At 43.6% G+C, this 27,620-nt stretch overlaps 1 protein-coding gene across 1 annotated transcript in view; it reads right to left on the bottom strand.

The window, feature by feature from the left end:
• Nucleotides 1-3,444: 3,444 nt before the first annotated feature.
• Nucleotides 3,445-27,620, bottom strand: part of LOC126177089 (alpha-amylase 1-like) — a 76,558-nt gene continuing 52,382 nt past the window's right edge. The window contains exons 6-11 of the mRNA XM_049924342.1: nucleotides 19,001-19,123; nucleotides 16,033-16,157; nucleotides 9,305-9,521; nucleotides 8,923-9,038; nucleotides 6,417-6,572; nucleotides 3,445-3,687 (exon numbers count right to left, since the gene is read on the bottom strand). Coding sequence (XP_049780299.1) covers nucleotides 3,550-3,687; nucleotides 6,417-6,572; nucleotides 8,923-9,038; nucleotides 9,305-9,521; nucleotides 16,033-16,157; nucleotides 19,001-19,123 — 875 coding nt within the window. The 3' untranslated portion in view covers nucleotides 3,445-3,549. The remainder of the gene's footprint in view (nucleotides 3,688-6,416; nucleotides 6,573-8,922; nucleotides 9,039-9,304; nucleotides 9,522-16,032; nucleotides 16,158-19,000; nucleotides 19,124-27,620) is intronic.

Below are 27,620 nucleotides of genomic sequence, written 5' to 3'. Positions count from 1 at the left end.
CAGTTTTTTCATTCTTATTTATATTTCTGCCTTAAGTAAGTTGTGGTCACTATTAATATCTGCACCTGGTAATGTGTGCACCTTCTTGATTTCATTCCTGTATCTTTCTTCTACCAGTATAAAACGATTTGGTTTCTGTATTTATCCCCTGGTGATTTCCAAGTGTAGAGACTCCTCTTATGGTTCTTGAACCATGTGTTTGCCACTATCACCTGCCTTTCCCTGCAGAAGTCAATTAGCCATTCACCTCTATCATTTCTCTTTCCAAGACCATGACTGCCTACTATGTTTCCCTCTTTCCCTTTTCCCACAATGGCGTTCCAGTCTCCCATTATTATTTTGCAGCATTTTTTATTTTTGTCCATTTTTCTCTCTGTTACATTGTACGTTTCCTCTACAATTTGGTCATCATGTTCTGAAGTTGGCATATACTCCTGGACAATCAGTAAATCTTTTTGTGCGCACGGTTCTAGGCGCTACTGTCTGGAACCGCACGACCGCTACGGTCACAGGTTCGAATCCTGCCTCGGGCATGGATGTGTGTGATGTCCTTAGTTTAGTTAGGTTTAAGTAGTTCTAAGTTCTGGGGGACTGATGACCTCAGAAGTTAAGCCCCATAGTGCTCAGAGCCATTTGAACCAATTCTTTTTGTGCTCCTTTCAGCCTTGCACCAATAACAGTCATTTGCATAGTCTACATATTCCAAACATTAAGCCAATTCCTTTGTCATAATCATTCCTACTCCATTCATTCCTTTTACTTCTTCTCCTGTGTAGTACAACAAATATTCATCTGACTGCAACTATCCATGCCCGTTCCATCTTACCTCAGCAATTCCTACGAGGTCCATATGACTCTTTTCCATCTCTCTTTTAAGGTTTCCTAGTTTTCTTGCTTGAAGCAGAGCTCTAACATTCCAGGTACCAATTCTCGTTTTGATTTTTTGCCTCCTTTCAAGTTGTCCCCCCCGGAGATCCGAATGGGGGAGTATTTTACCTCCGGACACTGATTTAACATGAGAGGAAGCCATTTTCGTGCATAAAATGGAGACTGCATTACGCAGGGAAGATAATCTGCGGTGGTATTCCGTTGCCTTCCGCAGTTCTGGAGGCCGCCCCTAACATGGGATACAGACGCGTTTTGCAGCCGCCCGCTCCGGGTCAGACGCTGCATGAGAAGTATAGGTTGGAAAATGAAAGACCCCTAGCCCTCGAAACCTAATAGCGTCGAGGTAGGAGAAGATCAAAAGCTGGCCGAGGGTGGCCTCATAGGAAAGATAAAATGAGGAGCCTGGCATAAGTAAGTGGAAGCAATGCCAGGACTCAGCACGAGGCTCCATGGTCGCCAGCCACGTAATCACTAGGTGTGACTCCCTGAGGAGTCATCTACTCTCACCCTGCACAAAATATAAATATCAACTTTTAAACTATTATTTTCCTTGCGTAAGGAAAATGATTAAAAGTTTAGAATTAAAATTCTTTAAAAATAACTGGAGTGAACTGAGAGTACTGTTAGTATTTTCAAATGACAAAGAAACTTAAACTGTCGTGGTTCCTATCTGAATTTACTTTACTAAGTGTTAGCTAAGCTCTTTTTTAATAGTTCTTTATACAGGGTGATTCAAAAAGAATACTACAACTTTAAAAATGTGTATTTCATGAAAGAAACATAATATAACCTTCCGTTATACATCATTACAAAGAGCATTTAAAAAGGTTTCTTTTCACTCAAAAACAAGTTCAGAGATGCTCAATATGGCCCCCTCCAGACACTCGAGCAATATCAACCTGATACTCCAACTCGTTCCACACTCTCTGTAGCATATCAGGCGTAACAGTTTGGATAGCTGCTGTTATTTCTCGTTTCAAATCGTCAATGGTGGCTGGGAGAGATGGCCGAAACACCATATCCTTAACATACCCCCATAAGAAAAATCGCAGGGGGTAAGATCAGGGCTTCTTGGAGGCCAGTGATGAAGTGTTCTGTCACGGGCTGCCTGGCGGCCGATCCATCGCCTCGGGTAGTTGACGTTCAGGTAGTTACGGACAGATAAGTGCCAATGTAGTGGCGCTCCATCCTGCTGAAATATGAATTGTTGTGCTTCTTGTTCGAGCTGAGGGAACAGCCAATTCTCTAACATCTCCAGATACTGTAGTCCAGTTACAGTAGCACCTTCGAAGAAAAAGGGACCAAAAACTTTATTGGCTGAAATGGCACAGAAAACGTTAACCTTAGGCGAGTCACGTTCATACTGAGTTGTTTCCCGCGGATTCTCAGTGCCCCATATACAGACATTGTGACGGTTGACTTTCCCGTTAGTGTGGAAAGTTGCTTCATCACTAAACACAATCTTTGAAACGAAAGATTCATCTGTTTCCATTTGAGCAAGGATAAAATCACAGAAATCGATTGTTTTAATCTTATCAGCTGCAGACAGTACTTGAACCAATTTCAGACGATAAGGTTTCATAACTAACCTTTTTCGTAGGACTTTCCATACAGTTGATTGCGGAATTTGCAGCTCTCTGCTAGCTCTGCGAGTCGATTTTCCTGGGCTGCAAACAAATGCTTGCTGGATGCGTGCTACATTTTCATCACTCGTTCTCGGCCGTCCAGAACTTTTCCCTTTGCACAAACACCCATTCTCTGTAAACTGTTTATACCAACGTTTAATACACCACCTATCAGGAGGTTTAACACCATACTTCGTTCGAAATGCACGCTGAACAACTGTCGTCGACTCACTTCTGCCGTACTCAATAACACAAAAAGCTTTCTGTTGAGCGGTCGCCATCTTAGCATCAACTGACGCTGACGCCTAGTCAACAGCGCCTCAAGCGAACAAATGTACAACTAAATGAAACTTTATAGCTCCCTTAATTCGCCGACAGATAGTGCTTAGCTCTGCCTTTTGTTGTTGCAGAGTTTTAAATTCCTAAAGTTGTGGTATTCTTTTTGAATCACCCTGTATTATGCTTATCCATTACAGATACTTCCAAAACTATTAAAGTTATCCGCATGAAAATTTTACAGACTGTTCTTCTAAATTATAAAAGTTCCTATACCAAATTAGAAAACACACACATCATAGTTATTTAGTTTCTTAGGTGAGATGAATAAGAGATCTTAGTACGCTCCACACAGAGCAGTTCTCACGGTCCGCACACTGCGACAGATGGCAGCACTATGACGCCAGCAGCCGACCACACCACGGCCGGGGCTGGAGGCTTCATTGCCAGCCTCCGATGCAGCTTGACCTAACGGAACAAAACTTACAGCAAAACTCTGCAGCCGTGTAAATAGCTGCGACGTTACAGTACTACTGAGTTACCCAAGTCTGTCGAAGAAGCAGTGCCATAAAAAGTTGTAGAACGAGTCAATACATATGGCAAAGTGTCATGAATAACAAGCTCATGGAAACAGTTTAAAGCACTTCATTTCGCATTTCAATGCAGTAATAACTAGACTTTATTGTGCACAGACTAGTAAATGATACAGTTCACAGTGATCATTGGTTTATGCAAGGTGAAGCAACACTGGGTTGTCTCGTTAGCGGCACGGGTTCTCCGTGGTGGTCGTGGTGGTGACCTCGGTGGTCGACTCACAGCCGCAGGGGTCCGTCGTGTGGCCGCTGTCGCTGGTGGATCCAGTGGGCGCAGAAGTCAGTCCGCCGGATCCAGACATGGCCTGTAACAAGAAGATGGGTCTGTGTCAATCTCTGGCCACAGATTAATGTAATGCTCACTCGGTCAGGTGTGCGATTAGCACATGACGGGAGGAGCTATTCTTGTGGGAACTGAAAAGTGAGTACCTAAAGACGTGGCGTGGAAATACAGTGTGTTGTTGGGGGCATTGACATACAAGGTGTACTCATAAGGTATCTACGTTTACAGTATTTTTACTTTTAGATAAAGCATTTGATAAATTATACTGTAATACATTCGTTAAAATTCTGAAGTCAGCAAGGATAAAGCATTGACAGTAGAAGGTCATTTGCAACTTGTACAGCAATCAGACTGTAATTATAAGCGTCATACGACATGAAATGCAAGCAGTGGCTGAGATGGGAGAGAGACAGAGTTGTAGCTTACTCAGATTTTATACAATCTGTCCTCCGAGCAAGCAGTAAACAAAACAAACAAGAAATTAGGAAAGTGAATTCAGGTTAAGAGAGAGGGAATAAAAACTGTCAGGTTTTCTGCCGATAACTTAATTCAGTCAGAGGCGACAAAGGACTTGTGACGGCAGTGGAATGGAACGAATAGTGAGTTGAAATGACGCCGTAAGAATAACATCCACTAAAATAAAACAAGGGTAATCGAATACAGTCGTGTTAAATCAGTCGATGTTCAGCGATTGAGATTAGTAAATCAGGCACTAAAAGCAGTACACGAATTTTACTAGGTTGCTGAAAAAGAGAGGATAGAAAATTTAGTCTAGCTTTAGCACGAAGATCATTGCTGGAGGCAAATATAAGTGTAAGAGTTCGGAAATTTTTTCTGAGATATTTGCCTGGACTGTAGCTTTGGACGGAAATGGTACGAGGCCGACAAAAAAAGAACCCGTGATTTTTTCAACTTCCTGTTTCATAGCGAAAGCTATTTCAGTCCGCATTGTACCCATATCAGTCCGAATTGTATCCGTAACTGTTTGCAATGTGCCTGTATCTGATCGCAATGTACCCATGTCTGTTCGAGTTGTACTGATATTATTTGGCATTGTATTCATATTATTTCCCAATTCCTGGATCATTTGCATTCGCTGAGACATCGTATGTCCCCCACATTCATTCCCCTTGCCTGAATTCCTACTAGTTACTGCCACCTCGAAAAAATAAAGGTACGTAATTTGTTTTTTAATTCTCTTGATACATATGGTGCAGGAACAGACAAAAATCCACACGCTAGTGTACAACAAAAGGCCGTTACAAGAGCGAAACAAAATGGCCCGGCCCACTGACAAAGTGGAGGACCATTCGTTTTCTGCATTTGGGATCAAATCTGCTACAAACTACGCTAAGTTTATGTTAATGCACAGTATCGATGGACCATAAGTCACAGTGGATAGGTCGCGCAGATGCTTCCAGTGAGATCAAACAAGTTTGAATGACAAGGAACGAAGTGGTAGACGATCTCTCTTTGAATAGACAGGAATCGAAAGACAATTAGGGATCCTATTGATCGAAGACAGGAGTATCACAACGGAGGCGATAGCGGAAAAAGCGTAAATCAGCCAACCGGATGGGTTCCGCGACTGGCCGCACCCACTCAGAAACACCACCAACCCGAGGCATCAGCTGAATTATTCTAGGTGTGTCAAGCTAGTCCAGGTGACCCCTTCAGCAGCCTAATCACGGTCAGCGACTGCTGGATGCAGCCCTGTGATCCAGAGACATTTCAGCAAAGCAAGCCGTGTAAACGTGTGGATTCACCACCGCCTCAAAAAGTGAAACTCAATCACGTTAGGACAAGGCGTGCTAATTTTTGTTTGCGGCTGCCGTGGTATGGAGCTAACAGATTAGTCTCGTAAGGGGCAAATCGACATAGGAATACACTACCAAAGCTTCTGAAGAGGTTATGCGAGGCTGTCAACACGATGTGTGGCAGGAAGCAGACCAAGGGGGTATACTTCCAAAGTGACATTGCCACAACACTTGTTGCGAAGGAAACACTTACACGTCGCTTCTTTGGTCAATAAAATTTTGCCTTATCCCTCGTATTCTCCTGACGTGACAGCGAATAACAAATTCCTCTGTTCTCGGCTGAAGAAGCTTCTGAGTGGCATGCGTTTGTAGAGGGACGACGAGGTGATTTTTGAGGTGAAACCTTTCCGTAGCAGCCGAAACGCAGGTTTCTACAACCAAAAAGTCTCCGGCAAGTCATACGAGTACATCATAGTGAGCGACGACTCACTAGGAAGGGTGAATATGTACAAGTATAGAAGGTCTCTCGCGACCATCAGTTTTCGTGGTCGCAGCTTGATATTTTTCAGGTGATGATTAAAATTTTATGACAACGGCTTGTTTAACAGTAAATGAAAATAATGGAATGCGCCGTGGAACGGACCGAGTAGGAACTACTCACTGAGCAAGAATCTGCTGATTCAGTAACGAATGAATCCAACGCCCTAGGGAAAGTGGTATACTGCGTCAAGCGCGTACGACTGAACTGAGATAAAGGTTGAATGTTTCGTCGACATGGAGGTCATTAGAGACGGAGCGTAAGGCTGCGACCTTTCAAAGGAGCCATGCCGGCATTAGCCTGGAGTGATTTAGGGAAATCACGGAAAACCTAAATATGGATTGCGGATCCTAATTTGAACCGTCGTCCTCCCAAATGTGAGTACACCATGCTAACCACTGCCCCAAGCTCGGCGTACAAGACTGAAGAGTCTACAGAGCAATACGTCGCACTTACGTTCACGTGGATGGCAATGGTGCCCTCCTCGTCCGTGGTGAGGATCTCGAAGGTGGCCGTGCCGTCGTTGTTGACGGTGATGGTTTTGCCCGAGCAGCCCGTGTCCGTCGGTTCACCAGATATGACGTCACAGTAGTCTCCAGCAGGCAGGCACGTCTGAAAATTAGCAAAAAAAAAAATTGTTCAAATGGCTCTGAGCACTATGGGACTCAACTGCTGTGGTCGTAAGTCCCCTAGAACTTAGAACTACTTAAACCTAACTAACCTAAGGACAGCACACAACATCCAGCCATCACGAGGCAGAGAAAATCCCTGACCCCGCCGGGAATCGAACCCGGGAACCCGGGCGTGGGAAGCGAGAATGCTACCGCACGACCACGAGATGCGGGCGAAAATTAGCAAAGACGAAGCTAAACACGGAAACGCTTTTAGAAATATTGTACAGTTTTCATAAAGCCCAAGTTGTTTGCTTATTATTTCAGTCTCAAACCCCAGCACTGGGAACAGCGCCCACATAGAAGAGTGCTCAGTGGACTAAGAATAATGATTCACAATACAAACCGATTTAACGCCTGGAACCACGAAAGCAGAGATGTGACGTGTTTTGGAAATTAACAGAAAAATCTTATCATCTTCCTTAGGGGCTAGGAATCGCGAGACAAACGTACTATGAAGTTCACTCGAAGAATTTATTCATGCCTTAATCAATGCTGCAACAGAACCTGTGTTATATACCAGGTAAAGTCATCATAAACACCACAAAATTAATATCGGGAAATAGGTAGATGCAAATTATTAGTTGACTCATTGGCTTTACATTTATGAAGCATTCCGTTAACGGCAGGTGTTCGCGATTGTTTTTCGCAAGAGATATTTTCACGATGATAAACTGAGCGAATTATCGTAAGAAATACGATGCTGAATGTAGTTGCAGCAAAATAAGGATGCCCGGTGTAAAGAGGATGTAAAATGTAGAATGGCATTAACAAGAAAAGCGTTCCTGAAAAAGAGATCTTTCTGAACACGGAATACAGATTTGAATGTTAAGAAATCTTTTTTGCAAATATTTGGCTGGTAGTGAAATGTGGACGATAAATCATACAGAAAACACCATAGAATTGAACTATTTGAAATATAGTGTTGCAAAAGAATGCTCAAGATTGCTGGGTAGATCAAGGAATTGATGAGGAAATACTGTATCAAAATACAAAAAAAAGAGTCTTATGGCAGAATTTGAATAAAAGAAGGGATGATAAATTTCCTGTTACTAGGGCCTCCCGTCGGGTAGACCCTTCGTCGGGTGCAAGTCTTTCGATTTGACGCCACTTCGGCGACTTGCACGTCGATGGGTATGAAATTATGATGATTAGGACTACACAAAACTCAACCTCTGAGCGGAGAAAATCTCCGACCCAGCCGAGAATCGAACCCTGGCCCTTAGGAATGACATTTTTGTCGCACTGACCACTCAGCTACCGGGGCGGACATCCGTTAATTTGTAATGGAGGGAATGGTGGAGAGGGGAAAATATTATAGAGAGGGACCATGGCTCGACTACTGTCGGCAGGTTCAGCTGGATGTAGGTTGTTTTACTTACGAAGAGATTAAGAGACGTGTACATGTTATAGCAGCGTGGAGTCGTGTATCACACGTCTTCGATTCTAGGAGCACAACATGTCTTTCCAGAGCAGTCATTACTCTGCGTAGGGTGTTTTATTTTCGCATTGATCCTAGGATCACCTAACAATCTCAGTTCTCCCTCTTTCCTTGCTGTTTTATACTTTTCCAGTGCTTCATGATGTTTTCCTCATGTTGTCTTTTCCTTTCCCCTGCCTATGTTGTTCCAGATTTCTTATTGCTTTTGTCCTGAAAGCCTTCCAAATTTAATATTTTATTCTTAAAAAAGTTTATGTCTGCTATTTCCGATTCTTTGATCCGTTTTTTTTTAGATCTTCCCTTATTTTTATAATACATGCTATTGTCGATTTCTTTTCCCAGAAATACAGAAATATTTGTTTCCTGAGCCTGTTCTCATAACTTTTTAAATAAATACTTTATTTAGTGATCTTTCGCTACTAAACAATTTCACCCCCTTGGGTATTTTATAGCTTGAAAATCCCTGAGGGTATTACATTTCACAGCAAAATGTCGTGAAATAAAGTATTTATTTGAAAAATAAAAAAGAGCCTAGTCAAGAAAACGATATCCCTGAAGAAATCTCTAGCGGTTGTGGACCCATATACATAGAAGAGTAACAATATGTACTCGTAATATCAGCGTTTATTATCCAGTTAAAGAGTCTCATTTGTTACCCCGATCGGAAAGAGTAAAAACTGTGTTTTACACACATGAGTACACACAAGCGCATACCACAAAGTTCATTAAATTCATTGTCACGTAGTTCATAGTCAGAGCCACACATAATAGTCCTGAAATTTTGTGAGGGAAGGTGACGCGACAATTCCTTTTCAACGTGCCGACCATGCATCAAGGATCAGTTACTAACCGTCAGCGTCTCCTGAAGGTCCACATTGTCGTCGTTGATGACGATGAATCCCTTGTCTTCGCGGCAGAATGCTATCTGGTTGTTGTCGTTGTCCCACCAGTTGGTGGCGTTCGTTCCTGAAACACCAAAGGCCGTAGCGCTCTGCTCAGTCTGTCGTACAAGATAACGTCTGGCTCCGCCAGTGACAGCTCATAGATAAAAGCAGAAGATCTTTAGTAAGAATTACTAGTACGACGAGTTGTAAATCGTTTTGCAGTGTTTGTAGCTAAAAACAGCCGGAAGCACTAGAAGAGTGTCTGACATCCAGGACGCGAACATGAGTACTGCAATGTAAGCGTAAGTTACTTTATTGTGATAGCTTCACACAGAAAAGGGAACTAACCCTCGGTGGCGATTCTGAAGGTGAGCATATTGTAGATGGGTCGCCAGCGGTGCTCGCACACCCAGTTTTCGTCACACGAGCCGTCCTCATTGAAAGTGGGCGAGACGGTGTTCTGGTTTTCGTCCATGGGTGGTCCAGCTTCGGTGTCCGTGAAGGCAAAGCTGGACATGAGACGAGGTGCGCCGAAGGGCCACGCCAGCATAAAGGCGACCGCCATCTATAAAGAACCAGACATTTACATGATGATGATAATGATGATGATGATGATGATGAGGTCCCATACTCCAAGGAGCGTAGGGCACGATGCGGGAGATTCGCACCGCCGACTAGGCAAGGTCCTAGCGGAGGTGGTTTGCCATTGCCTTCTTCCGACTGTAATGGGGGTGAATGATGATAATGAAGATGACACAGCAGCACCCAGTCATCTCGAGGCCTGGAAAATCCCTGACCCCGCCGGGAATCGTACTCGTCTACAAATATTAGGTTGATGCATAAGTTCCGAGTGTTTTTATTTTGCATGTTGGTATTCCGGTTGCTATGGACCCGCCAGGGTAGCCGAGAGCGCTACCGCGCTGCTTCCTGGGCTCTGGTAGGCGCGCCAGCCCCGGATCGCATCCGCCTGATGTGCCGGCCAGCCTGGATGTGGTTTTCAGGCGGTTTTCCACATCCCGCTAGGTGAATACCGGGCTGGTCCCCATGTTCCGCCTCAGTTACACGGCTCACAGACATCTAAACACTTTCGCGCTATTCCATAGATTACACTCGACGCAGACAGTTGGGATAAACTAATTCCATCCCGGGGGATACGGGGTGGCGGCAGGAAGTGCCCACCCCTTAAACATTAACATGCCAAATCCGATTAATGATGGCTGTCCCTGCGTAACTGCGAGACAAGGCTCAAGCGATAGAATAGAATTCCCATTGCTACGGTTTTTTTGTAGATTGTCATTTTTTATTTGTAGATCACTGTTGCTATCTAAGTTTACATATAGTCTCCACCACGGACAGGGGACATCGGCTGGTTACGTAACTGTCAATGTCAATGAAATTCGTCAGCAGCCGTGTAGCTTAAGATGTCATTTTATTTTATTTTGTAGGCTACCAGTTTCAGCATTCCATTATGCCACCTTCAGGCCACATATGCATCTCTCCAATTAAACGAAATTGTCATATGGAGTCACTTAGCGTCATATAGTTGATGGACAAAAAAGAGCATTTGTACTGGAAAATACGAACATTTATCATTTCGTCGTGTACTATAAATATCACGAAGAGGTTATGATTGGACGGCGTTGAGCAACAGTTACCTCTATCTGGAATAGAAGCTACATGGAATACATTTTGTGTTTGTTGTTCCGTTCGCTACGGCTTTGCATCTGTCGCTAACGAAACACAGAAATAGGAATCATGTTACTGCCTCAAGAATATAGATTCTAGTGCAATGAAAAAATAAAATTATTGAAATGTGTACCTTTTACTTAATAGTAAAGTTGTGTTTGTCTCAACAGATCAATAAACAGGCCATGCAGTGGTGAGAATTAAGCAAGAACTAATCACTAATGTAACAACTGACTTCACAACATCCAGAGATTTATGGCTCTATATGACATTTTCGTTTATTTGGAGAGATGGCATAGTGAAACGCTGAAACTGGTAGCCCTCAAAATAAAATAAAATAACATCTTAAGCTACACGGCTGTTGGCGAATTTCATTGACATTGACAATAAGTTCGCATTGAAACGTCCCCTTTGAAAAATTATGAATGACTGTGCTGGTAAACTTCTACGTTATTTCATATTCAAACAGCTGAGCAAAACTCAACGTACTCAGACATTACCCTCTTTACTTATTCTGATCACTTCTAAACTGACACACATTATTTTTTGCGCAACGCAATCTGACTTTCAAAAATCCCTACACAGGAATGGCCCTGACTAACAATAACCTATACCTTTCATGAATCACGTACCTCACAAAAATCTACGCTACTCGAACTACTGCAGTACAGCGAGGGCCAATACTGCCAGCTAAATAAAAGATTCTAACTACTGAAGGCACTAACTACTGATAGGCATAGTTAGCAAATGAAAGATTTTGATAGAGAACAAACAATGTATTTACCTTAATAATCTTCAAAAGTCATCATATATATATCTATCACTTCATGACATCTATCTTTACAAATTTCCTTTTTCTGGCAGACACATGTCCAGATCGTCCGCTTATAGAAACCTCTCAAAACTCTGGCATCTCTCTCCACATCCATCACTGCTGGCGGCTCACCTCCAACTGCCCAACGCTAAGCGCTGTTCACATCCAAATGCTGTATATAACTGCTGAATGTAGTGAGTGGGTAATTTCCCCACCTCCCACCAAAAAAAAAAAAAAAAAAAAATAATAAGTGTCATGTACTATTTTGTGTAATGTAATATCTTGGTTAGACACCTTTTATTAACCTGACACGTTCCACATCATTACGAAGTGTCGTATTCATGATCTATGGACCAAGTACTAATCTAATCTGCCCAACACTACATTAGTATTTGAACAATGAGTCCAACCAGACACAGACTGCAGACAGCGCACTCAGTGATTTTCATACAGAGCGTTACGTGGCGTTGCCAACATAAAAATCTAAACAGCCTACTTACATCATATTGTTTTATGATTTGGTGATAGAGAGTGGAGCTGTGGACGCTAGAGAATGGAGTGCCCAATGGAGTCATCGGAACGTTTTTAACATATTCTTCCGTTTGAGTTCGTTAGGAGGGTGACAGCAGCGGAGGCAGCCACAAACATTTGCACCATGTATGGCGATAAAGCCGTTGTACAGAGCTTGGGAAGAAAGTGGTTCCTCGTTTTAACGCGAATCGTTTTGACGTTAGTTACTCTCCGCGGTCAGGAAGACATTCGAGGCTTGATGAACGTCGCTTCAATGTACACTCCTGGAAATGGAAAAAAGAACACATTGACACCGGTGTGTCAGACCCACCATACTTGCTCCGGACACTGCGAGAGGGCTGTGCAAGCAATGATCACACGCACGGCACAGCGGACACACCAGGAACCGCGGTGTTGGCCGTCGAATGGCGCTAGCTGCGCAGCATTTGTGCACCGCCGCCGTCAGTGTCAGCCAGTTTGCCGTGGCATACGGAGCTCCATCGCAGTCTTTAACACTGGTAGCATGCCGCGACAGCGTGGACGTGAGCCGTATGTGCAGTTGACGGACTTTGAGCGAGGGCGTATAGTGGGCATGCGGGAGGCCGGGTGGACGTACCGCCGAATTGCTCAACACGTGGGGCGTGAGGTCTCCACAGTACATCGATGTTGTCGCCAGTGGTCGGCGGAATGTGCACGTGCCCGTCGACCTGGGACCGGACCGCAGCGACGCACGAATGCACGCCAAGACCGTAGGATCCTACGCAGTGCCGTAGGGGACCGCACCGCCACTTCCCAGCAAATTAGGGACACTGTTGATCCTGGGGTATCGGCGAGGACCATTCGCAACCGTCTCCATGAAGCTGGGCTACGGTCCCGCACACCGTTAGGCCGTCTTCCGCTCACGCCCCAACATCGTGCAGCTCGCCTCCAGTGGCGTCGCGACAGGCGTGAATGGAGGGACGAATGGAGACGTGTCGTCTTCAGCGATGAGAGTCGCTTCTGCCTTGGTGCCAATGATGGTCGTATGCGTGTTTGGCGCCGTGCAGGTGAGCGCCACAATCAGGACTGCATACGACCGAGGCACACAGGGCCAACACCCGGCATCATGGTGTGGGGAGCGATCTCCTACACTGGCCGTACACCACTGGTGATCGTCGAGGGGACACTGAATAGTGCACGGTACATCCAAACCGTCATCGAACCCATCGTTCTACCATTCCTAGACCGGCAAGGGAACTTGCTGTTCCAACAGGACAATGCACGTCCGTATGTATCCCGTGCCACCCAACGTGCTCTAGAAGGTGTAAGTTAACTACCCTGGCCAGCAAGATCTCCGGATCTGTCCCCCATTGAGCATGTTTGGGACTGGATGAAGCGTCGTCTCACGCGGTCTGCACGTCCAGCACGAACGCTGGTCCAACTGAGGCGCCAGGTGGAAATGGCATGGCAAGCCGTTCCACAGGACTACATCCAGCATCTCTACGATCGACTCCATGGGAGAATAGCAGCCTGCATTGCTGCGAAAGGTGGATATACACTGTACTAGTGCCGACATTGTGCATGCTCTGTTGCCTGTGTCTATGTGCCTGTGGTTCTGTCAGTGTGATCTTGTGATGTATCTGACCCCAGGAATGTGTCAATAAAGTTTCCCCTTCCTGGGACAATGAATTCACGGTGTTATTATTTCAATTTCCAGGAGTGTATTTATCCGCTATGATCCACATCAGTGAATCAGTGAACTCAATATATCGCAGTTGCGAATAGCAGTGATCACCCCACCATCGTTCGACATTTACGTGCAGTGGGGAAGGTTAAAAAATCTGATGTATGGCTGCCGCATGCTCTAAGCCAAAATCACAAAAAAAAAAAAAACTGCGGGTGGCCTATGTTCATCTCTGCTTGCTCATCATCAATCAGCTCACGAACAACGCCGATCATTCCTATGCGGTATCGTTACTACTGACGAGAAACGGTGTCTCCATGTTAACATTAGGAAAAGAAAGAAATTGTTTAGCCCCAACAGAGCGGCATATCCCCATGAAAATGACCTGCGTGCACACACAAAAGATAAAGTTATGCATCTGGTGGAAAAGTCACGGTATGCTGTACTATGAATTGCTTCCCCGAGGTGTTACCATCAGTCCTGACATTTATTGTCAACAACGGAGGCGTCTTGCAGGCGCAGTCCGAGAACAGCGAACAGGAAGACTGCGTAACTGACGGCACTCCACGATAACGCCTGCCCGCTTTGTGCTACACTGACAAGAGACACTATACACGAAATCGTTTTGGAAGTTATTCCACACCCGTCTTCTTCAAGTGATCTTGCGCCTTCAGATTTTAACCGTTTCCGATCTCTATTGCACAACCTTCAAGGAACTTTGTAGCACAATAGCTCTAATGCTGTACGGATTTATTTTGCCTTTTGCTCTGATTTAATTTTATAACATTGAGTATGTGTAAATGTGTTTGAATCGATAACACAAAATTGTATACTCCTTTCTTTGTTAAAACTTCGATGTCAAGATTTGATTCTATGCAATGTAGTATATCTGTCATTTAAATTCTTTGTCTCAATTGGAGGGAGACAATACTTACAGGACTATTACAAATGATTGAAGCGATTTCATAAATTCACTGTAGCTCCATTCATTGACATATGGTCACGACACACTACAGATACGTAGAAAAACTCATAAAGTTTTGTTCGGCTGAAGCCGCACTTCAGGTTTCTGCCGCCAGAGCGTTCGAGAGCGCAGTGAGACAAAATGGCGACAGGAGCCGAGAAAGCGTATGTCGTGCTTGAAATGCACTCACATCAGTCAGTCATAACAGTGCAACTACACTTCAGGACGAAGTTCAACAAAGATCCACCAACTGCTAACTCCATTCGGCGATGGTATGTGCAGTTAAAAGCTTCTGGATGCCTCTGTAAGGGGAAATCAACGGGTCGGCCTGCAGCGAGCGAAGAAACGGTTGAACGCATGCGGGCAAGTTTCACGCATAGTGATGTGAAAGATTCAGTGTTTAAACCTCCTCCACCAAGAAACGTGCCAGAATTGCGAGCTCGCATCAACAGTGCTTTCGAACTCATTGATGGGGACATGCTGCACCGAGTGTGGGAGGAACTTGATTATCGGCTTGATGTCTGCCGAATCGCTAAAGGGGCACATATCGAACATTTGTGAATGCCTAAAAATACTTTTTTAGTTTTTGTATGTGTGTGCAAAGCATTGTGAAAATATCTCAAATAATAAAGTTATTTTACAGCTGTGAAATCGCTTCAATCATTTGTAATAAACCTGTACTGTATACATTTGGAATTTATAGTCCTTCAACTATCTTTTTCTTTATTTTCTAGAATGAAACAAAAAAATGTAGTTGGCAGTTGAAAGAAGAGTCACTGAACAAAAAAATGTGAGAGGACCAAGTACTTTATGTTGCCCAACGTGTGCCAGAACCAAGGACAATATTATAAGTGTCCAGACAGACTATCTACCATTGCTGGTTAATTGTACGAAAGTACACATCGAAGTAATGTCCTCATGGTGGCAGCTCGGCGTAAGTGTATCTACAAAAAAGATGAGCGTAAATACGACAAGCGTGTCACGCCCATGAAGTATCTCTCGCGAATATTAGCGCAAATAATGCTTATAAGATATCTTTCAGTTTCTCTGTAAATTAGATGGTAAGTTCCTTTCGCTTGTGTTTGGGAGAGTGCGAAAGCGAAATCGCAATCTGTACGCCAAAAATAAAATTTGAAGATCCAAACATGTGTTACTAAACAACTATACTGTTGACATGTGGAATAATCGGGTCTACTGCCGGATGTCTGTGTCGCTCTGGACAATATTTTGGCCACGTAACTCGTTGCACCTGAAGAAGGCATTGTCCAGAGCGACACAAACATCCGGCAGTAGACCCGATTATTCCACATGTCAAGATCTCGCCGGGAAAGCCTGAAGAGTTACAACTATACTATTATTTGGTTGACTGTAAATCGTCATTTTGGTCGAAGAATGACTAATGCGTAAGGCCAATACGTCAGTTAACGTCATCCACGAACCTTGTACTGGCGCGGCACCTTGTACGTCAGAATCTGGTCACCTCCAGCTCCGTGACCTCTCTGGTTGTCGTGGTTGTCAACAAAGACGACGACGTTCTCGTCCGACTCCATAGCCCAGGCTTCACCTGCAGGGAAATTTTATCGTTATTAGCTATAAAGGACCCTCTACGTCTGTTCTGTTCTCATCATGTGTTGTCAGGTTTACAAAAATAAAGTGTGAATAATCATATTCCTATAAAATGCATTCAGTCTTTCGGTTTCGTGTGCAAAGACGAATACGTTTTGTGGTTTCCAACACGTAAACACCCTACATGTAGATGTCCGTACGAGAAACGCGATACTTTTAAATTCACACCGCAACTTTGGAATGTTGCATTTTTGTTTTATCTATGTTTGTACTGCACGCTTCTCTTACCAGGAGTTGGAGCTTTTTTAAGGGGCTCCGGAAAGGCTCAAAATCATGAAAAGTTCAATTTTTACTTTTTTGCGTTTTCTGAATCTGCAGACTATTACCTTTTAATAGATATATAATTTATTCAATTCCGAAGACTACAACTATTTTTAAATTTTTTTTGAAATGTGTTCTACATGGGCGTGACCCACTTTGGGTAAATATAACAAAGGATTGCTAACTGGTGAAGTGTACACTCATAAGCAAAGTCTGCCTCATGCAATAATGGAGGTGATAAAACCTATTTTCAGAGACGTAGTAGCACCTGAACTGTTGAAAAAGTGTATTCACGGAAAAACTCAAAACCCCAATGAAAGTGTAAATAGTGTTATATGGTCGAGAATCCCCAAGACTGTATTTGTTGGAATAGAAACACTACACTTTGGTGTGTATGATGCTGTTGCGTCTTTCAATGATGGCAACATTGTAAGGTGCAAGGTATTTAGAAATATGGGAATGAAGATAGGTTCTAACATGGTACGAGCGATGCTTGCTTTAGACAAGGAACGCCTTCGGGCTGCAGACAGGGCTGTAAAGAGTCTAGAAATACAAGCGAGAGTAAACAGGAGGAGGAACAAGAGGAAGCTGGGGGAGGAGTTTGCAGAGGATGAAGATAATCCATCCTATGGACCTGGAATGCACTAAAAAGTTAATCCAATCTTTGTCGCTCGATTCCCAAAACTTTTATTTTCTCATACTAATTACATATTTTCTAAGGATCTTCCGAACATATTTGTATCAAACTTTCAGTAAATGTTACACAGTACCTTCTGCATAATTTAACACAGCCTTTTTCCAAAAAACTGTATATTTTTGAATATATAAATAAAAAATTGCAAAAAAATGTTGTGAATTTTCATTGCAATTGAAAAAAAATCATCTTTAATAACTGAACTAAAATTTTGTAAAATCCCTGTGTTAAGTTGTAGCCCATATTCCAATAAATAATCTGTAAAAATTTCAACTTCCTACCTCAAATACTTTGTGGGGAAAGATGTAATTTATAAGCGTTATTTTAACATTGCAAGTATAGGGCGTTCCGGAGCTCCTTAAACCTGAGCGGTAAGTTAGCTGAAATGAGTGGATTTCGTGGTATGAACACTGTCCTGCCTTTTTCTTTCCGCGTAATATTTCCACCTTTTTCTTTTCTGCGAAATATTTCCGCTTCTGTAACACTGTTTATAAACTTTTTTGCCAGGGTATACAGGGAACACTGAGAGAATTTAGGAATTCTGTTGGGAAATATATGCTTTCGTCTTGGTTCATCACTGCAGCAACAGATTTTAATACTTTTCTCCATCGGTACCTTACACCATATTCAGTTATATGTTTGCTGAACTACGCCACTTTTTGTTGCTACAATTGTTCCCTCGTACAATCATCGTTTGTTTACGAAGCTTCTCTCTACAAGGGAATACACCCTTTCGATTAATTGTTCCTCTGTCTTTGCTTCACTGTACTACTCGCTAAGGCGGTTTTTTTGGAGTGCAGATCAATGCAGTACGTGCTGTTACTAAATCGCATAGTAGAATAGTCGAGGATATTATAGAATATACGACAAAATTTCGCATAATCTCGAGAATATTATAAAACAATCTCACATTTTATTCCTTGAAAAATTTAATGATGCGAAAGAGACAATTGATGTCCTGGTGATGGTGGCCACTTCAAACGCTGTTATCTTCACAACAGCTGAGACTGTACCACTGTGGTGCACAATGGGGAACCAGACTCAAAAATCAAATCTTACAGTCCTCTGTCAAATTATTTTCACTGTTCCGTATATCACACCTCATTATCTTCTACTTCCCCTTCCATTCGTATAGTATTGCTTTCAAGTTCCTTTTCCCTGCAGAGTCCGATCATGTCGTAAAAATTATAGAAATTTGAGCTCATACAGAACAATTGTCCGTCGAACAAGAAACTACAAGACTTTGGTGGGAAAGGAGGAAGATGCGGGAGCGTTAACTATATTAGAAGACAGGAAATAGCTTCTGGAACACACCGTTAGCTGGTTTGTGGAGTACTGATGGAGACATCGTTGCAATGTCAACAGACCTCTGCACAATCTAGTAGTGCGGTGGCATGAACTCTGCATCCAGCGTGGCTGTAAGCCAATACTCCTATCGCAGCGAGATGGGGTGTCACATACATTATACTGCGTAACAACAAGACGAAACAAAAGTGAATTTTGTATTCTGTCGTTTACTCGACTACTTTGATAGAGCTATAGCTCTGAGCACTATGGGACTTAACGTCTGAGGTCATCAGTCCCCTAGAACTTAGAACTACTTAAACCTAACTAACCTAAGGACATCACACGCATCCATGTCCGAGGCAGCATTCGAACCTGCGACCGCAGCGATTGCGCGGTTCCAGACTGTAGCGCCTAGAACCGCTCGGCCACCCCGGCCGGCCTTTGATAGAACTGATTCAGCTTTCACGCGCTCAAGAAGATGTTCTCAGGTGGTGTTAAGTCTCAGAGGAAATAGTTCTATGAATGAGTGAGGCACTTACCGAAGTTGTAGAACCATTTGAGCGGGTTGTTCTGGCGGAATCCTCTGCCGATCTCTGCGCTGTAGCGGAACTCGATGACACGGCCCATGTCTGTGTACTCCGACTCGGACACTGCCTCGTTACCTGTTAGCAGAGAAACTGGATTAGCAAAGGCACGTTGTAAACTAACACATCTTCGTGCAGATTTTTCACTCGTAGAATTAGCGAATCGGTTCACAAGCTGTGTGTTTTTTTTTTGTCCCACGAAACAAAGCAGATTGTTTTATGAGCACCAAATTGAATTTTTGTTCCTTTATTGTAATTTCCATTCCCCATCAGGGGCGGGCTGGCAGCAGCATAAGCGCTGCTCTTCAGCCGAGAGACATAAATAGACAGAAAGACATGTAAAACAATGCAAAGAAGGAAACATGGCGGAATATAGAAACAAAAATGACGGAACAGAAGACAAGAAAGCATGCAAAGCGGCGACTGTAAATCAGAGATAAAAATCTAAAAATAAGTATGTTACACAAAAAACACACTCTAGATTAAAGGGCACTAGGCAAATTACACAGATGGTTCAAATGGCTCTGAGCACTATGGGACTTAACATCTGAGGTCATCAGTCTCCGAGAACTTAAAACTACGTAAACCTAACTAACCTAAGGACATCACACACATCCATGCCCGAGGCAGGATTCGAACCTGCGACCGTAGCGGTCGCACGGTTCCATACTGAAGCGCCTAGAACCTCTCGGTCACCCCGGTCGGCGGGAAATTACTGCCAGAGCATAAAAGTCATAGAAAGATGTAAACAGCCACGTGATGGACTGCATAGCATCGAATAGTCGTGGACGAAAAACAGGTCGTGCAAACACGTCACTAGAGGACACTGTATAACGGCATCGAAAAAATACTAACGCATCACACTGATAACGTGTAAAAACCTGGGAGGATCTGTCGGGGGGGGGGGGAGGAGGGAGACAAGGGAAAAGGGAATAGGGAATAGGGGAAAAGGAGGCGAGGGGGAGGGGAGAGAGAGGGGGATGAAGAGGGGGCACGCTGCGCTGAAGGAGGGCCGGGGAGGGTCCAAATTGAAATCAAAATTTAAGTAAAATGTTTTTAAACTATGTAGGCAGGAGGGAGTAGATGTTAAATTTTTTTGTGTTTTAATGGCGCAAAAAATGTTTCGTGTACACTCTGGAGAAAGAAACGCTCAGCAAAAGTATAGGCTGCCTAATTGTGAGAAGAAGTCGCGACGAGTGCCATCCGTGAGTGAGTGACGTGAGCTCGGAAGAGGAGCAGCAAGATTTAAAACTGAAGAGGCATATAAAAACAGCAATTTCTTTGCTTTACGTCAGAACAGGATTAATATAGATTTTCTGTGAACATTAGGTGAGAAGGACTGAGAGATATCGCAGGATATGGACAGCGAAAAAGATTTTTTCGGAGGTTAAAAACGGAAGTGACACTGAAAATTGATAAAAAGTTTCGAAATGTTATACACTACTGGTCATTAAAATTGCTACACCAAGAAGAAATGCAGATGCTAAACGGATATTCATTGTACAAATATATTATCCTAGAACTGACATGTGATTACATTTTCACGCAATTTGGGTGCATAGATCCTGAGAAATCAGTACCCAAAACATCCATCTCTGGCCGTAATAACGGCCTTGATACGCCTGGGCATTGAGTCCAACAGTGCTTGGATGGCGTGTACAGTTACAGCTGCCAATCCAGCTTCAACACGATACCACAGTTCATCAAGAGTAGTGACTGGCGTATTGTGACGATCCAGTTGCTCGGCCACGATTGCCCTGACGTTTCCAATTGGTGGGAGATCTGGAGAATGTGCTGGCCGAGGCAGCAGTCGAACATTTTCTGTATCCAGAAAGGCCCGTACAGGACCTGCAACATTCGGTCGTGCATTATCCTGCCGAAATGTAGGGTTTCGCAGGGATCGAATGAAGGGTAGAGCCACGGGTCGTAACACGTCGGAAATGTAACGCCCACTGTTCAAAGAGCCGTCAATGCGAACAAGAGGTGACCGAGACCTCAGTAAACAGAACCTGGATTCATGTGAAAAAATGACGTTTTGTCATTCGTGCACCCAGGTTCGTCGTTGCGTACACCATTGCAGGCACTCCTGTCTGTGATGCAGCGTCAAGGGTAACCGCAGCCATGGTCTCCGAGCGGATAGTCCATGCTGCTGCAAACGTCGTCAAACTGTTCGTGCAGATGGTTGTTGTCTTGCAAACGTCCCCATCCGTTGACTCAGAAATCGAGACGTGGCTGCACGATCCGTTACAGCCATGCGGATGAGATGCCTGTCATCTCGACTGCTAGTGATACGAGGCCGTTGGGATTCAGCAAGGCGTTCAGTAAGACCCACCTGAACCCACCACTTCCATATTCTGCTAACAGTCATTGGATCTCGACCAACGCGAGCAGCAATGTTTCGATACGATAAACCGGAATCGCGATAGCCTACAATCCGACCTTTATCAAAGTTGGAAACGTGATGGCACGCATTTCGCCTCCTTACACGAGGCATCACAACAACTTTTCACCAGGCAATGCCGGTCAACTGCTCTTTGTGTATGAGATATCGGTTGCAAACTTTCCTCATGTCAGCACGTTGTATGTGTCGCCACCGGTGCCAACCTTGTGTGAATGCTCTGAAAAGCTAATCATTTGCATATCACAGCATCTTCTTCCTTTCGGTTAAATTTCACGTCTGTAGCACGTCATCTTCGTGGTGTAGCAATTTTAATGGCCAGTAGTGAAAATGAGAGTCGAAATTTATTCTAGACTGCAGTGCAGAGTAATTTACCGGAAGCACTTCTATTTTTCACTTTGCAGATTGTATCCTGATGTCTTTTCTTAAGATCCTACTTCAGTGACAGCCTTGAAGGAGAAAGTAATTTCTGGAGTTTGCTGTCTTACCTTCAAGTAAGTAAAAATAAAAAGTTCGTTTCAAGACATTATACGGAATGAGCAAGTTATATTGTGGCAGTTGCTCTCTGGTTTTGTTACGAGATTCCGGAATAGAGAGTGTGTGCTAGCCAGGTGCTTTCTATTAGACACACATCCGGACGCTCTTCTTACATGTGCAGTATTCTTCCCTCCTAGCGCGTGACACGGAAGATGCAATAAGTGCAGGATGACGAACTGAAGGCCGAAATACTAAAGGTCTTTTTCCAATGCTGTTTCACAGAGGATGACTGCACTGTAGTTCCTTCTCTAGATTGTCGCACAGATGACAAAATGGTAGATATCGATATAGATGACAGAGGGATAGAAAAACAATTAAAAACGCTCAAAAGAGGAAAGGCCGCTGGACCTGATGGGATACCAGTCAGATTTTACACAGAGTACGCGAAGGAACTTGCCCCCTTCTTGCAGCGGTGTACTGTAGGTCTCTAGAAGAGCGTAGCGTTCCAAAGGATTGGAAAAGGGCACAGGTCATCCCCGTTTTCAAGAAGGGACGTCGAACAGATGTGCAGAACTATAGACCTATATCTCTAACGTCGATCAGTTGTAGAATTTTGGAACACGTATTATGTTCGCCGGCCGAAGTGGCCGCGCGGTTCTGGCGCTGCAGTCTGGAACCGCGAGACCGCTACGGTCGCAAGTTCGAATCCTGCCTCGGGCATGGATGTGTGTGATGTCCTTAGGTTAGTTAGGTTGAACTAGTTCTAAGTTCTAGGGGACTAATGACCTCAGCAGTTGAGTCCCATAGTGCTCAGAGCCATTTGACCCATTTTGAACGTATTATGTTCGAGTATGATGACTTTTCTGGAGACTACAAATCTACTCTGTAGGAACCAGCATGGTTTTAGAAAAAGACGATCGTGTGAAACCGGGCTCGCGCTATTCATCCACGAGACTAAGAGGGCCATAGACACGGGTTCCCAGGAAGATGCCGTGTCTATTGACTTCCGCAAGGCGTTTGATACAGTTCCCCACAGTCGTTTAATGAACAAAGTAAGAGCATATGAACTATCAGACCAATTGTGTGATTGGATTGAAGAGTTCCTAGACAACAGAACGCAGCATGTCATTCTCAATGGAGAAAAGTCCTCCGAAGTAAGAGTGATTTCAGGTGTGCCGCAGGGGAGTGTCGTAAGACCGTTGCTATTCACAATGTATATAAATGACCTTGTGGATAACATCGGAAGTTCACTGAGGCTTTTTGCGGATGATGCTGTAGTATATCGAGAGGTTGTAACAATGGAAAATTGTACTAAAATGCAGAAGAATCTGCAACGGATTGACGCATGGTGCAGGGAATGGCAATTGAATCTCAATGTAGACAAGTGTAATGATCTCCGAAAACATAGAAAGAAAGATCCTTTATCATTTAGCTACAATATAGCAGGTCAGCAAATGGTAGCAGTTAATTCCATAAATTATCTGGGAGTAGACATTAGGAGTGATTTAAAATGGAATGATCATATAAAGTTGATCGTCGGTAAAGCAGATGCCAGACTGAGATTCATTGGAAGAATCCTAAGGAAATGCAATCCGAAAACAAAGGAAGTAGATTACAGTATACTTGTTCGCCCACTGCTTGAGTATTGCTCACCAGTGTAGGATCCATACCAGGTAGGGTTGATAGAAGAGATAGAGAAGATCCAACGGAGAGCAGCGCGCTTCGTTACAGGATCATTTAGAAATCGCGAAAGCGTTACGGAGATGATAAACTCCAGTGGAAGACTCTGCAGGAGAGACGCTCAGTAGCTCGTTACGGGCTTTTGTTGCAGTTTCTAGAGCATACCTTCACCGAGGAGTCAAGCAGTATATTGCTCCCTCCTACGTATATCTCGCGAAGAGACTATGAGGATAAAATCAGAGAGATTAGAGCCCACACAGAGGCATACCGACAATACTTCTTTCCACGATCAATACGAGACTGGAATAGGAGGGAGAACCGATATAGGTACTCAACGTACCCTCCGCCACACACTGTCAGGTGGCTTGCGGAGTATGGATGTAGATGTAGCTGTAGATGTTTCAAAAAACGTGGATATATTTATTGTGTCAAATGTGTGCACTGCAGCCTGTTACGCCTTAACACCTCCACAGCTATATTAATATAAAAGAAAAGTGGAATTGTCGTTCTCGCGAAACGTCGATCTCAGCTACACTCATCATTACACTACTAACAGAAAACTTGCCTTTATTTTCGGATACACGTTTCTGGGCCAGTATCCTGGTGACCGAATTTTTCAAATACACTGAAGATTCAAATGGCTATGGGACTTAACATCTGAGGTCATCAGTCTCCGAGAACATAGAACTACTTAAACCTAACTAACCTAAGGACATCACACACATCCATGCCCGAGGCAGGATTCGAACCTGCGACCGTAGCGGTCGCGCGTTTCCAGACTGAAGCCCCTAGAACCGCTCGGCCACGCCGGCTGCCTACACAGAAGAGCCAACGAAACTGTTACACCTGCCTAATATCGTGTAGGGCACCCGCGACCACGCAGAAGTGCCGCAACACTTTGTGGTATGGACTCGACTAATGTCTGAAGTAGTGCTCGAGGCAACTGACACCATGAATCTTGCAGGGCTGACCATAAATCCGTAAGAGTACGATTGGGTGGAGAACTCTTCTGAACAGCACGTTGCAAGACATCCTAGATGTGCTCAATAATGTTCATGTGTGGGGAGTTTGGTGGCCAGCGTAGGTGTTCAAATCAGAAGACTGTTCCTGAAGCCATCCTGTACGTGTGGGGTATTGCATTGTCCTGCTGGAACTGCTGAAGTCCGTCGGAATGCACAATGGACATGTAGGGATGCATGATGCTTACGCACGTGTCACCTGTCAAAATCGTATCTAGACGCATCAGGGGTTCCATATCACTCCAACTGCACACGCCCCACACCATTAGAGAGCCTTCACCATCTTGAACATTCCCCTGCTAACATACAGGGTCCATGGCTTCATGAGGTTTTCTCCATACCCGTACATGTTCATCTGCTCGGTACGATTTGAAACGAGATTCGTCCGACCAGGCAACATGTTTTCAGTTATCAACTGTCCACTGTCTGTGTTGACGGGCCCAGGCGAAGCGTAAAACTTTGTGTCATGCAGTCATCAAGGGTACACGATGATATTTCGTTGAATGGTTCGCACGCTGACGCTTTTTGATGGCCCAGCACTGAAATCTGCAGCTATTTGCGGAAGGGTTGCACTTCTGTCACGTTGAACGATTCTCTTCAGTCGTCGTTGGTCCCGTCCTTGCAGGATCTTTTCCCGGTCGCAGCTATGTCGGAAATTTTATGTTTTACCGAATTCCAGATATTCACGGTACACTTGTGCAATGGTCGTATGGGAAAATCCCCACTTCATCGCTACCTCGGAGATGCTGCTTCCCATCGCTCGTGCGCCGACTATAACACCACGTTCAAACTGACTTAAATCTTGATAACCCGCCATTGCAGCGGTATTATCCGTTCTAATAACTGCGCCAGACACTTTTAGTCATATATAGGCATTGCCGACCGCAGCGCCATATTCTTCCTGTTTAAGTATCTCTGTATTTGAACACGGGTGCCTAAAGCAGTTTGTTTGACGCTTCAATGTATTTTATTGCATATAGTATTCCTTTCGCTTCACGGACGAAGTCCGATTTACACGACTGGTCTGCTGTGGAGTTGGGGCTCTGAAAGAACATCTTCTGATGGTTCAACATCTCGTTGTTGGATGGTGTTTATCATATCTTGAAATTATGGACAAGGACAAAGAACAGCTTTAATGAGCGGTAAGGTCATTGACAGTATTCCCAGACTTTATAATCCATCTTTAATCGACTGGCTTTCCAATGGTTTGAAGCGATCTTCCACTTCAGACTCGTACGCTCCTATCTGTATCTATTTCACTTCCGAAGAGAGACTTTACAAGTAGCAACCATAGTTCCCGAAAATATATATTCCACCTAGCTTTGTTTTGATTACCTTCTTCTTTAGCTAACAGGTTTTCGGCTAGTTTAAGGCGTTCCTCTTCCTCCTGTTCTATTTCAATATCTGTCTCTTTGCGTATACTTTAATGAAAATATTCGCAAAGTCACAGAGTAAAGTATTGCCTTGCACCTATCGCGTAGTGTTTCAGAACATAATGATCATGTTTCAGTAAATAAGCGTATGAAATATGCGCTATGTTTCTTTGTATTCGTTGACTATAGATCGTCCGCCATCGTGTAGGGATAGCAGGAGCGTTCTTTGCTTTTGTTCAGTTATTTATTCTGGAAATATATAAGAAACGGAGAACGGACTGTCAGGCCTTATGCCTCAAATGTAACGCCTGACTTTTCGCTTTGAGATTGTTGTGCAGCCAGGAAGCTCCAGGATAAAGTGAATGGTAAAGACCTGTCAGTGATTAAGTATTCCACACAGAAGACCTAGTAGCGGATACTAGTCCCAGACATTCGTAGGGTAAGTGACATATTAACACATGTACTTACAAATTAGTAAACTCTATTGCGAGACAGTGGGCCCTATAAGCCACAGGATATGTTCTACTGGTCTGAGTGGTAACAATCTCTTATTTTCCGCCGTTGCATCTGTTTTCAGTTCAGGATTAAATGCATCTCTTTCATCAGCTGGTAGCATCACCTGATAGTTACCAACAGTCGGTTGTTCTTTCCCACTCTACCAATAATTGCTTCATAGCGGGTATATTCAGGGAGTTCTAACATACTTTTGTTGCACCAATCACAAAATAATTACTGTTTCTCCTTTCCTGGTCGATCTGAAGCCTTTCTTTAAATGATCTGAGTGCTATACCCAAGAAGTATATTCAGTTAATCACTTCTAGCATTATAGTTTTATTTTCGAGATCAGCAAGTCATTGCTCGGGCTGGTCTGCATTTTATTTCATCCTCTGTGCTCTGTATTGTTTAATTCCTTCGCCTAGTTAATAGAATCCAACATCGCTACTGAGTCCTGCCTCACCTGATTTTCTTGGATTGTGATTTTTGTTTCATCTATATTTTTTAATTCTCATGAAACTGAATTGCAGACAGTTTAATCCGTCATTTAGATTTACAAATTATTGAAGCCACCTTTCATCCAAAAAACAATAACTTATGCAACACATAAAAATAGACAGCACGCGTTCATTTAAGAAAAATATACCACGTTCGAGGCATTGACTACCAGCTGCCTAAGTCAATTCACGAGAAGGGACTTGATAACGCCAACAGGAAGAATACCGTCCTATTAAGACCCCAATGTGGACAATAACGAACATAGAGTAGGAACAGGATTACTAGAACGTGGGGTTTTACATTCTCTTAATTAGACCCTCACATCCTTATACAAAAGAATGCGACTTTAATGTTTTAAACATGGACTGAAATCCTGCACGTTACGCAGATAAACTGAGTAAATGACAGTAAATATATTCATATTATCAAACGGCCCTTCAAGAGTACTTTTATTGATTAGAGAACCCACTGAAGTGCAAGTACAGGGATTATGTACATCGATTTACGAATGTAAAACACACACCATAAGAGAGAAGGAGGTTACTGAAATTCCGGTTTTGCAGGTAAAGTTACTCAGGCGTAAGCTTGACAACACAAAACAAGAGAACGAAAGTGAAACTTGTTAGAGATGAAGA

This window comes from Schistocerca cancellata, chromosome 3, assembly GCF_023864275.1.
Source record: "Schistocerca cancellata isolate TAMUIC-IGC-003103 chromosome 3, iqSchCanc2.1, whole genome shotgun sequence".
Lineage (NCBI taxonomy): Eukaryota > Metazoa > Arthropoda > Insecta > Orthoptera > Acrididae > Schistocerca > Schistocerca cancellata.
This window is presented reverse-complemented; position numbering and strand designations above follow the sequence as displayed.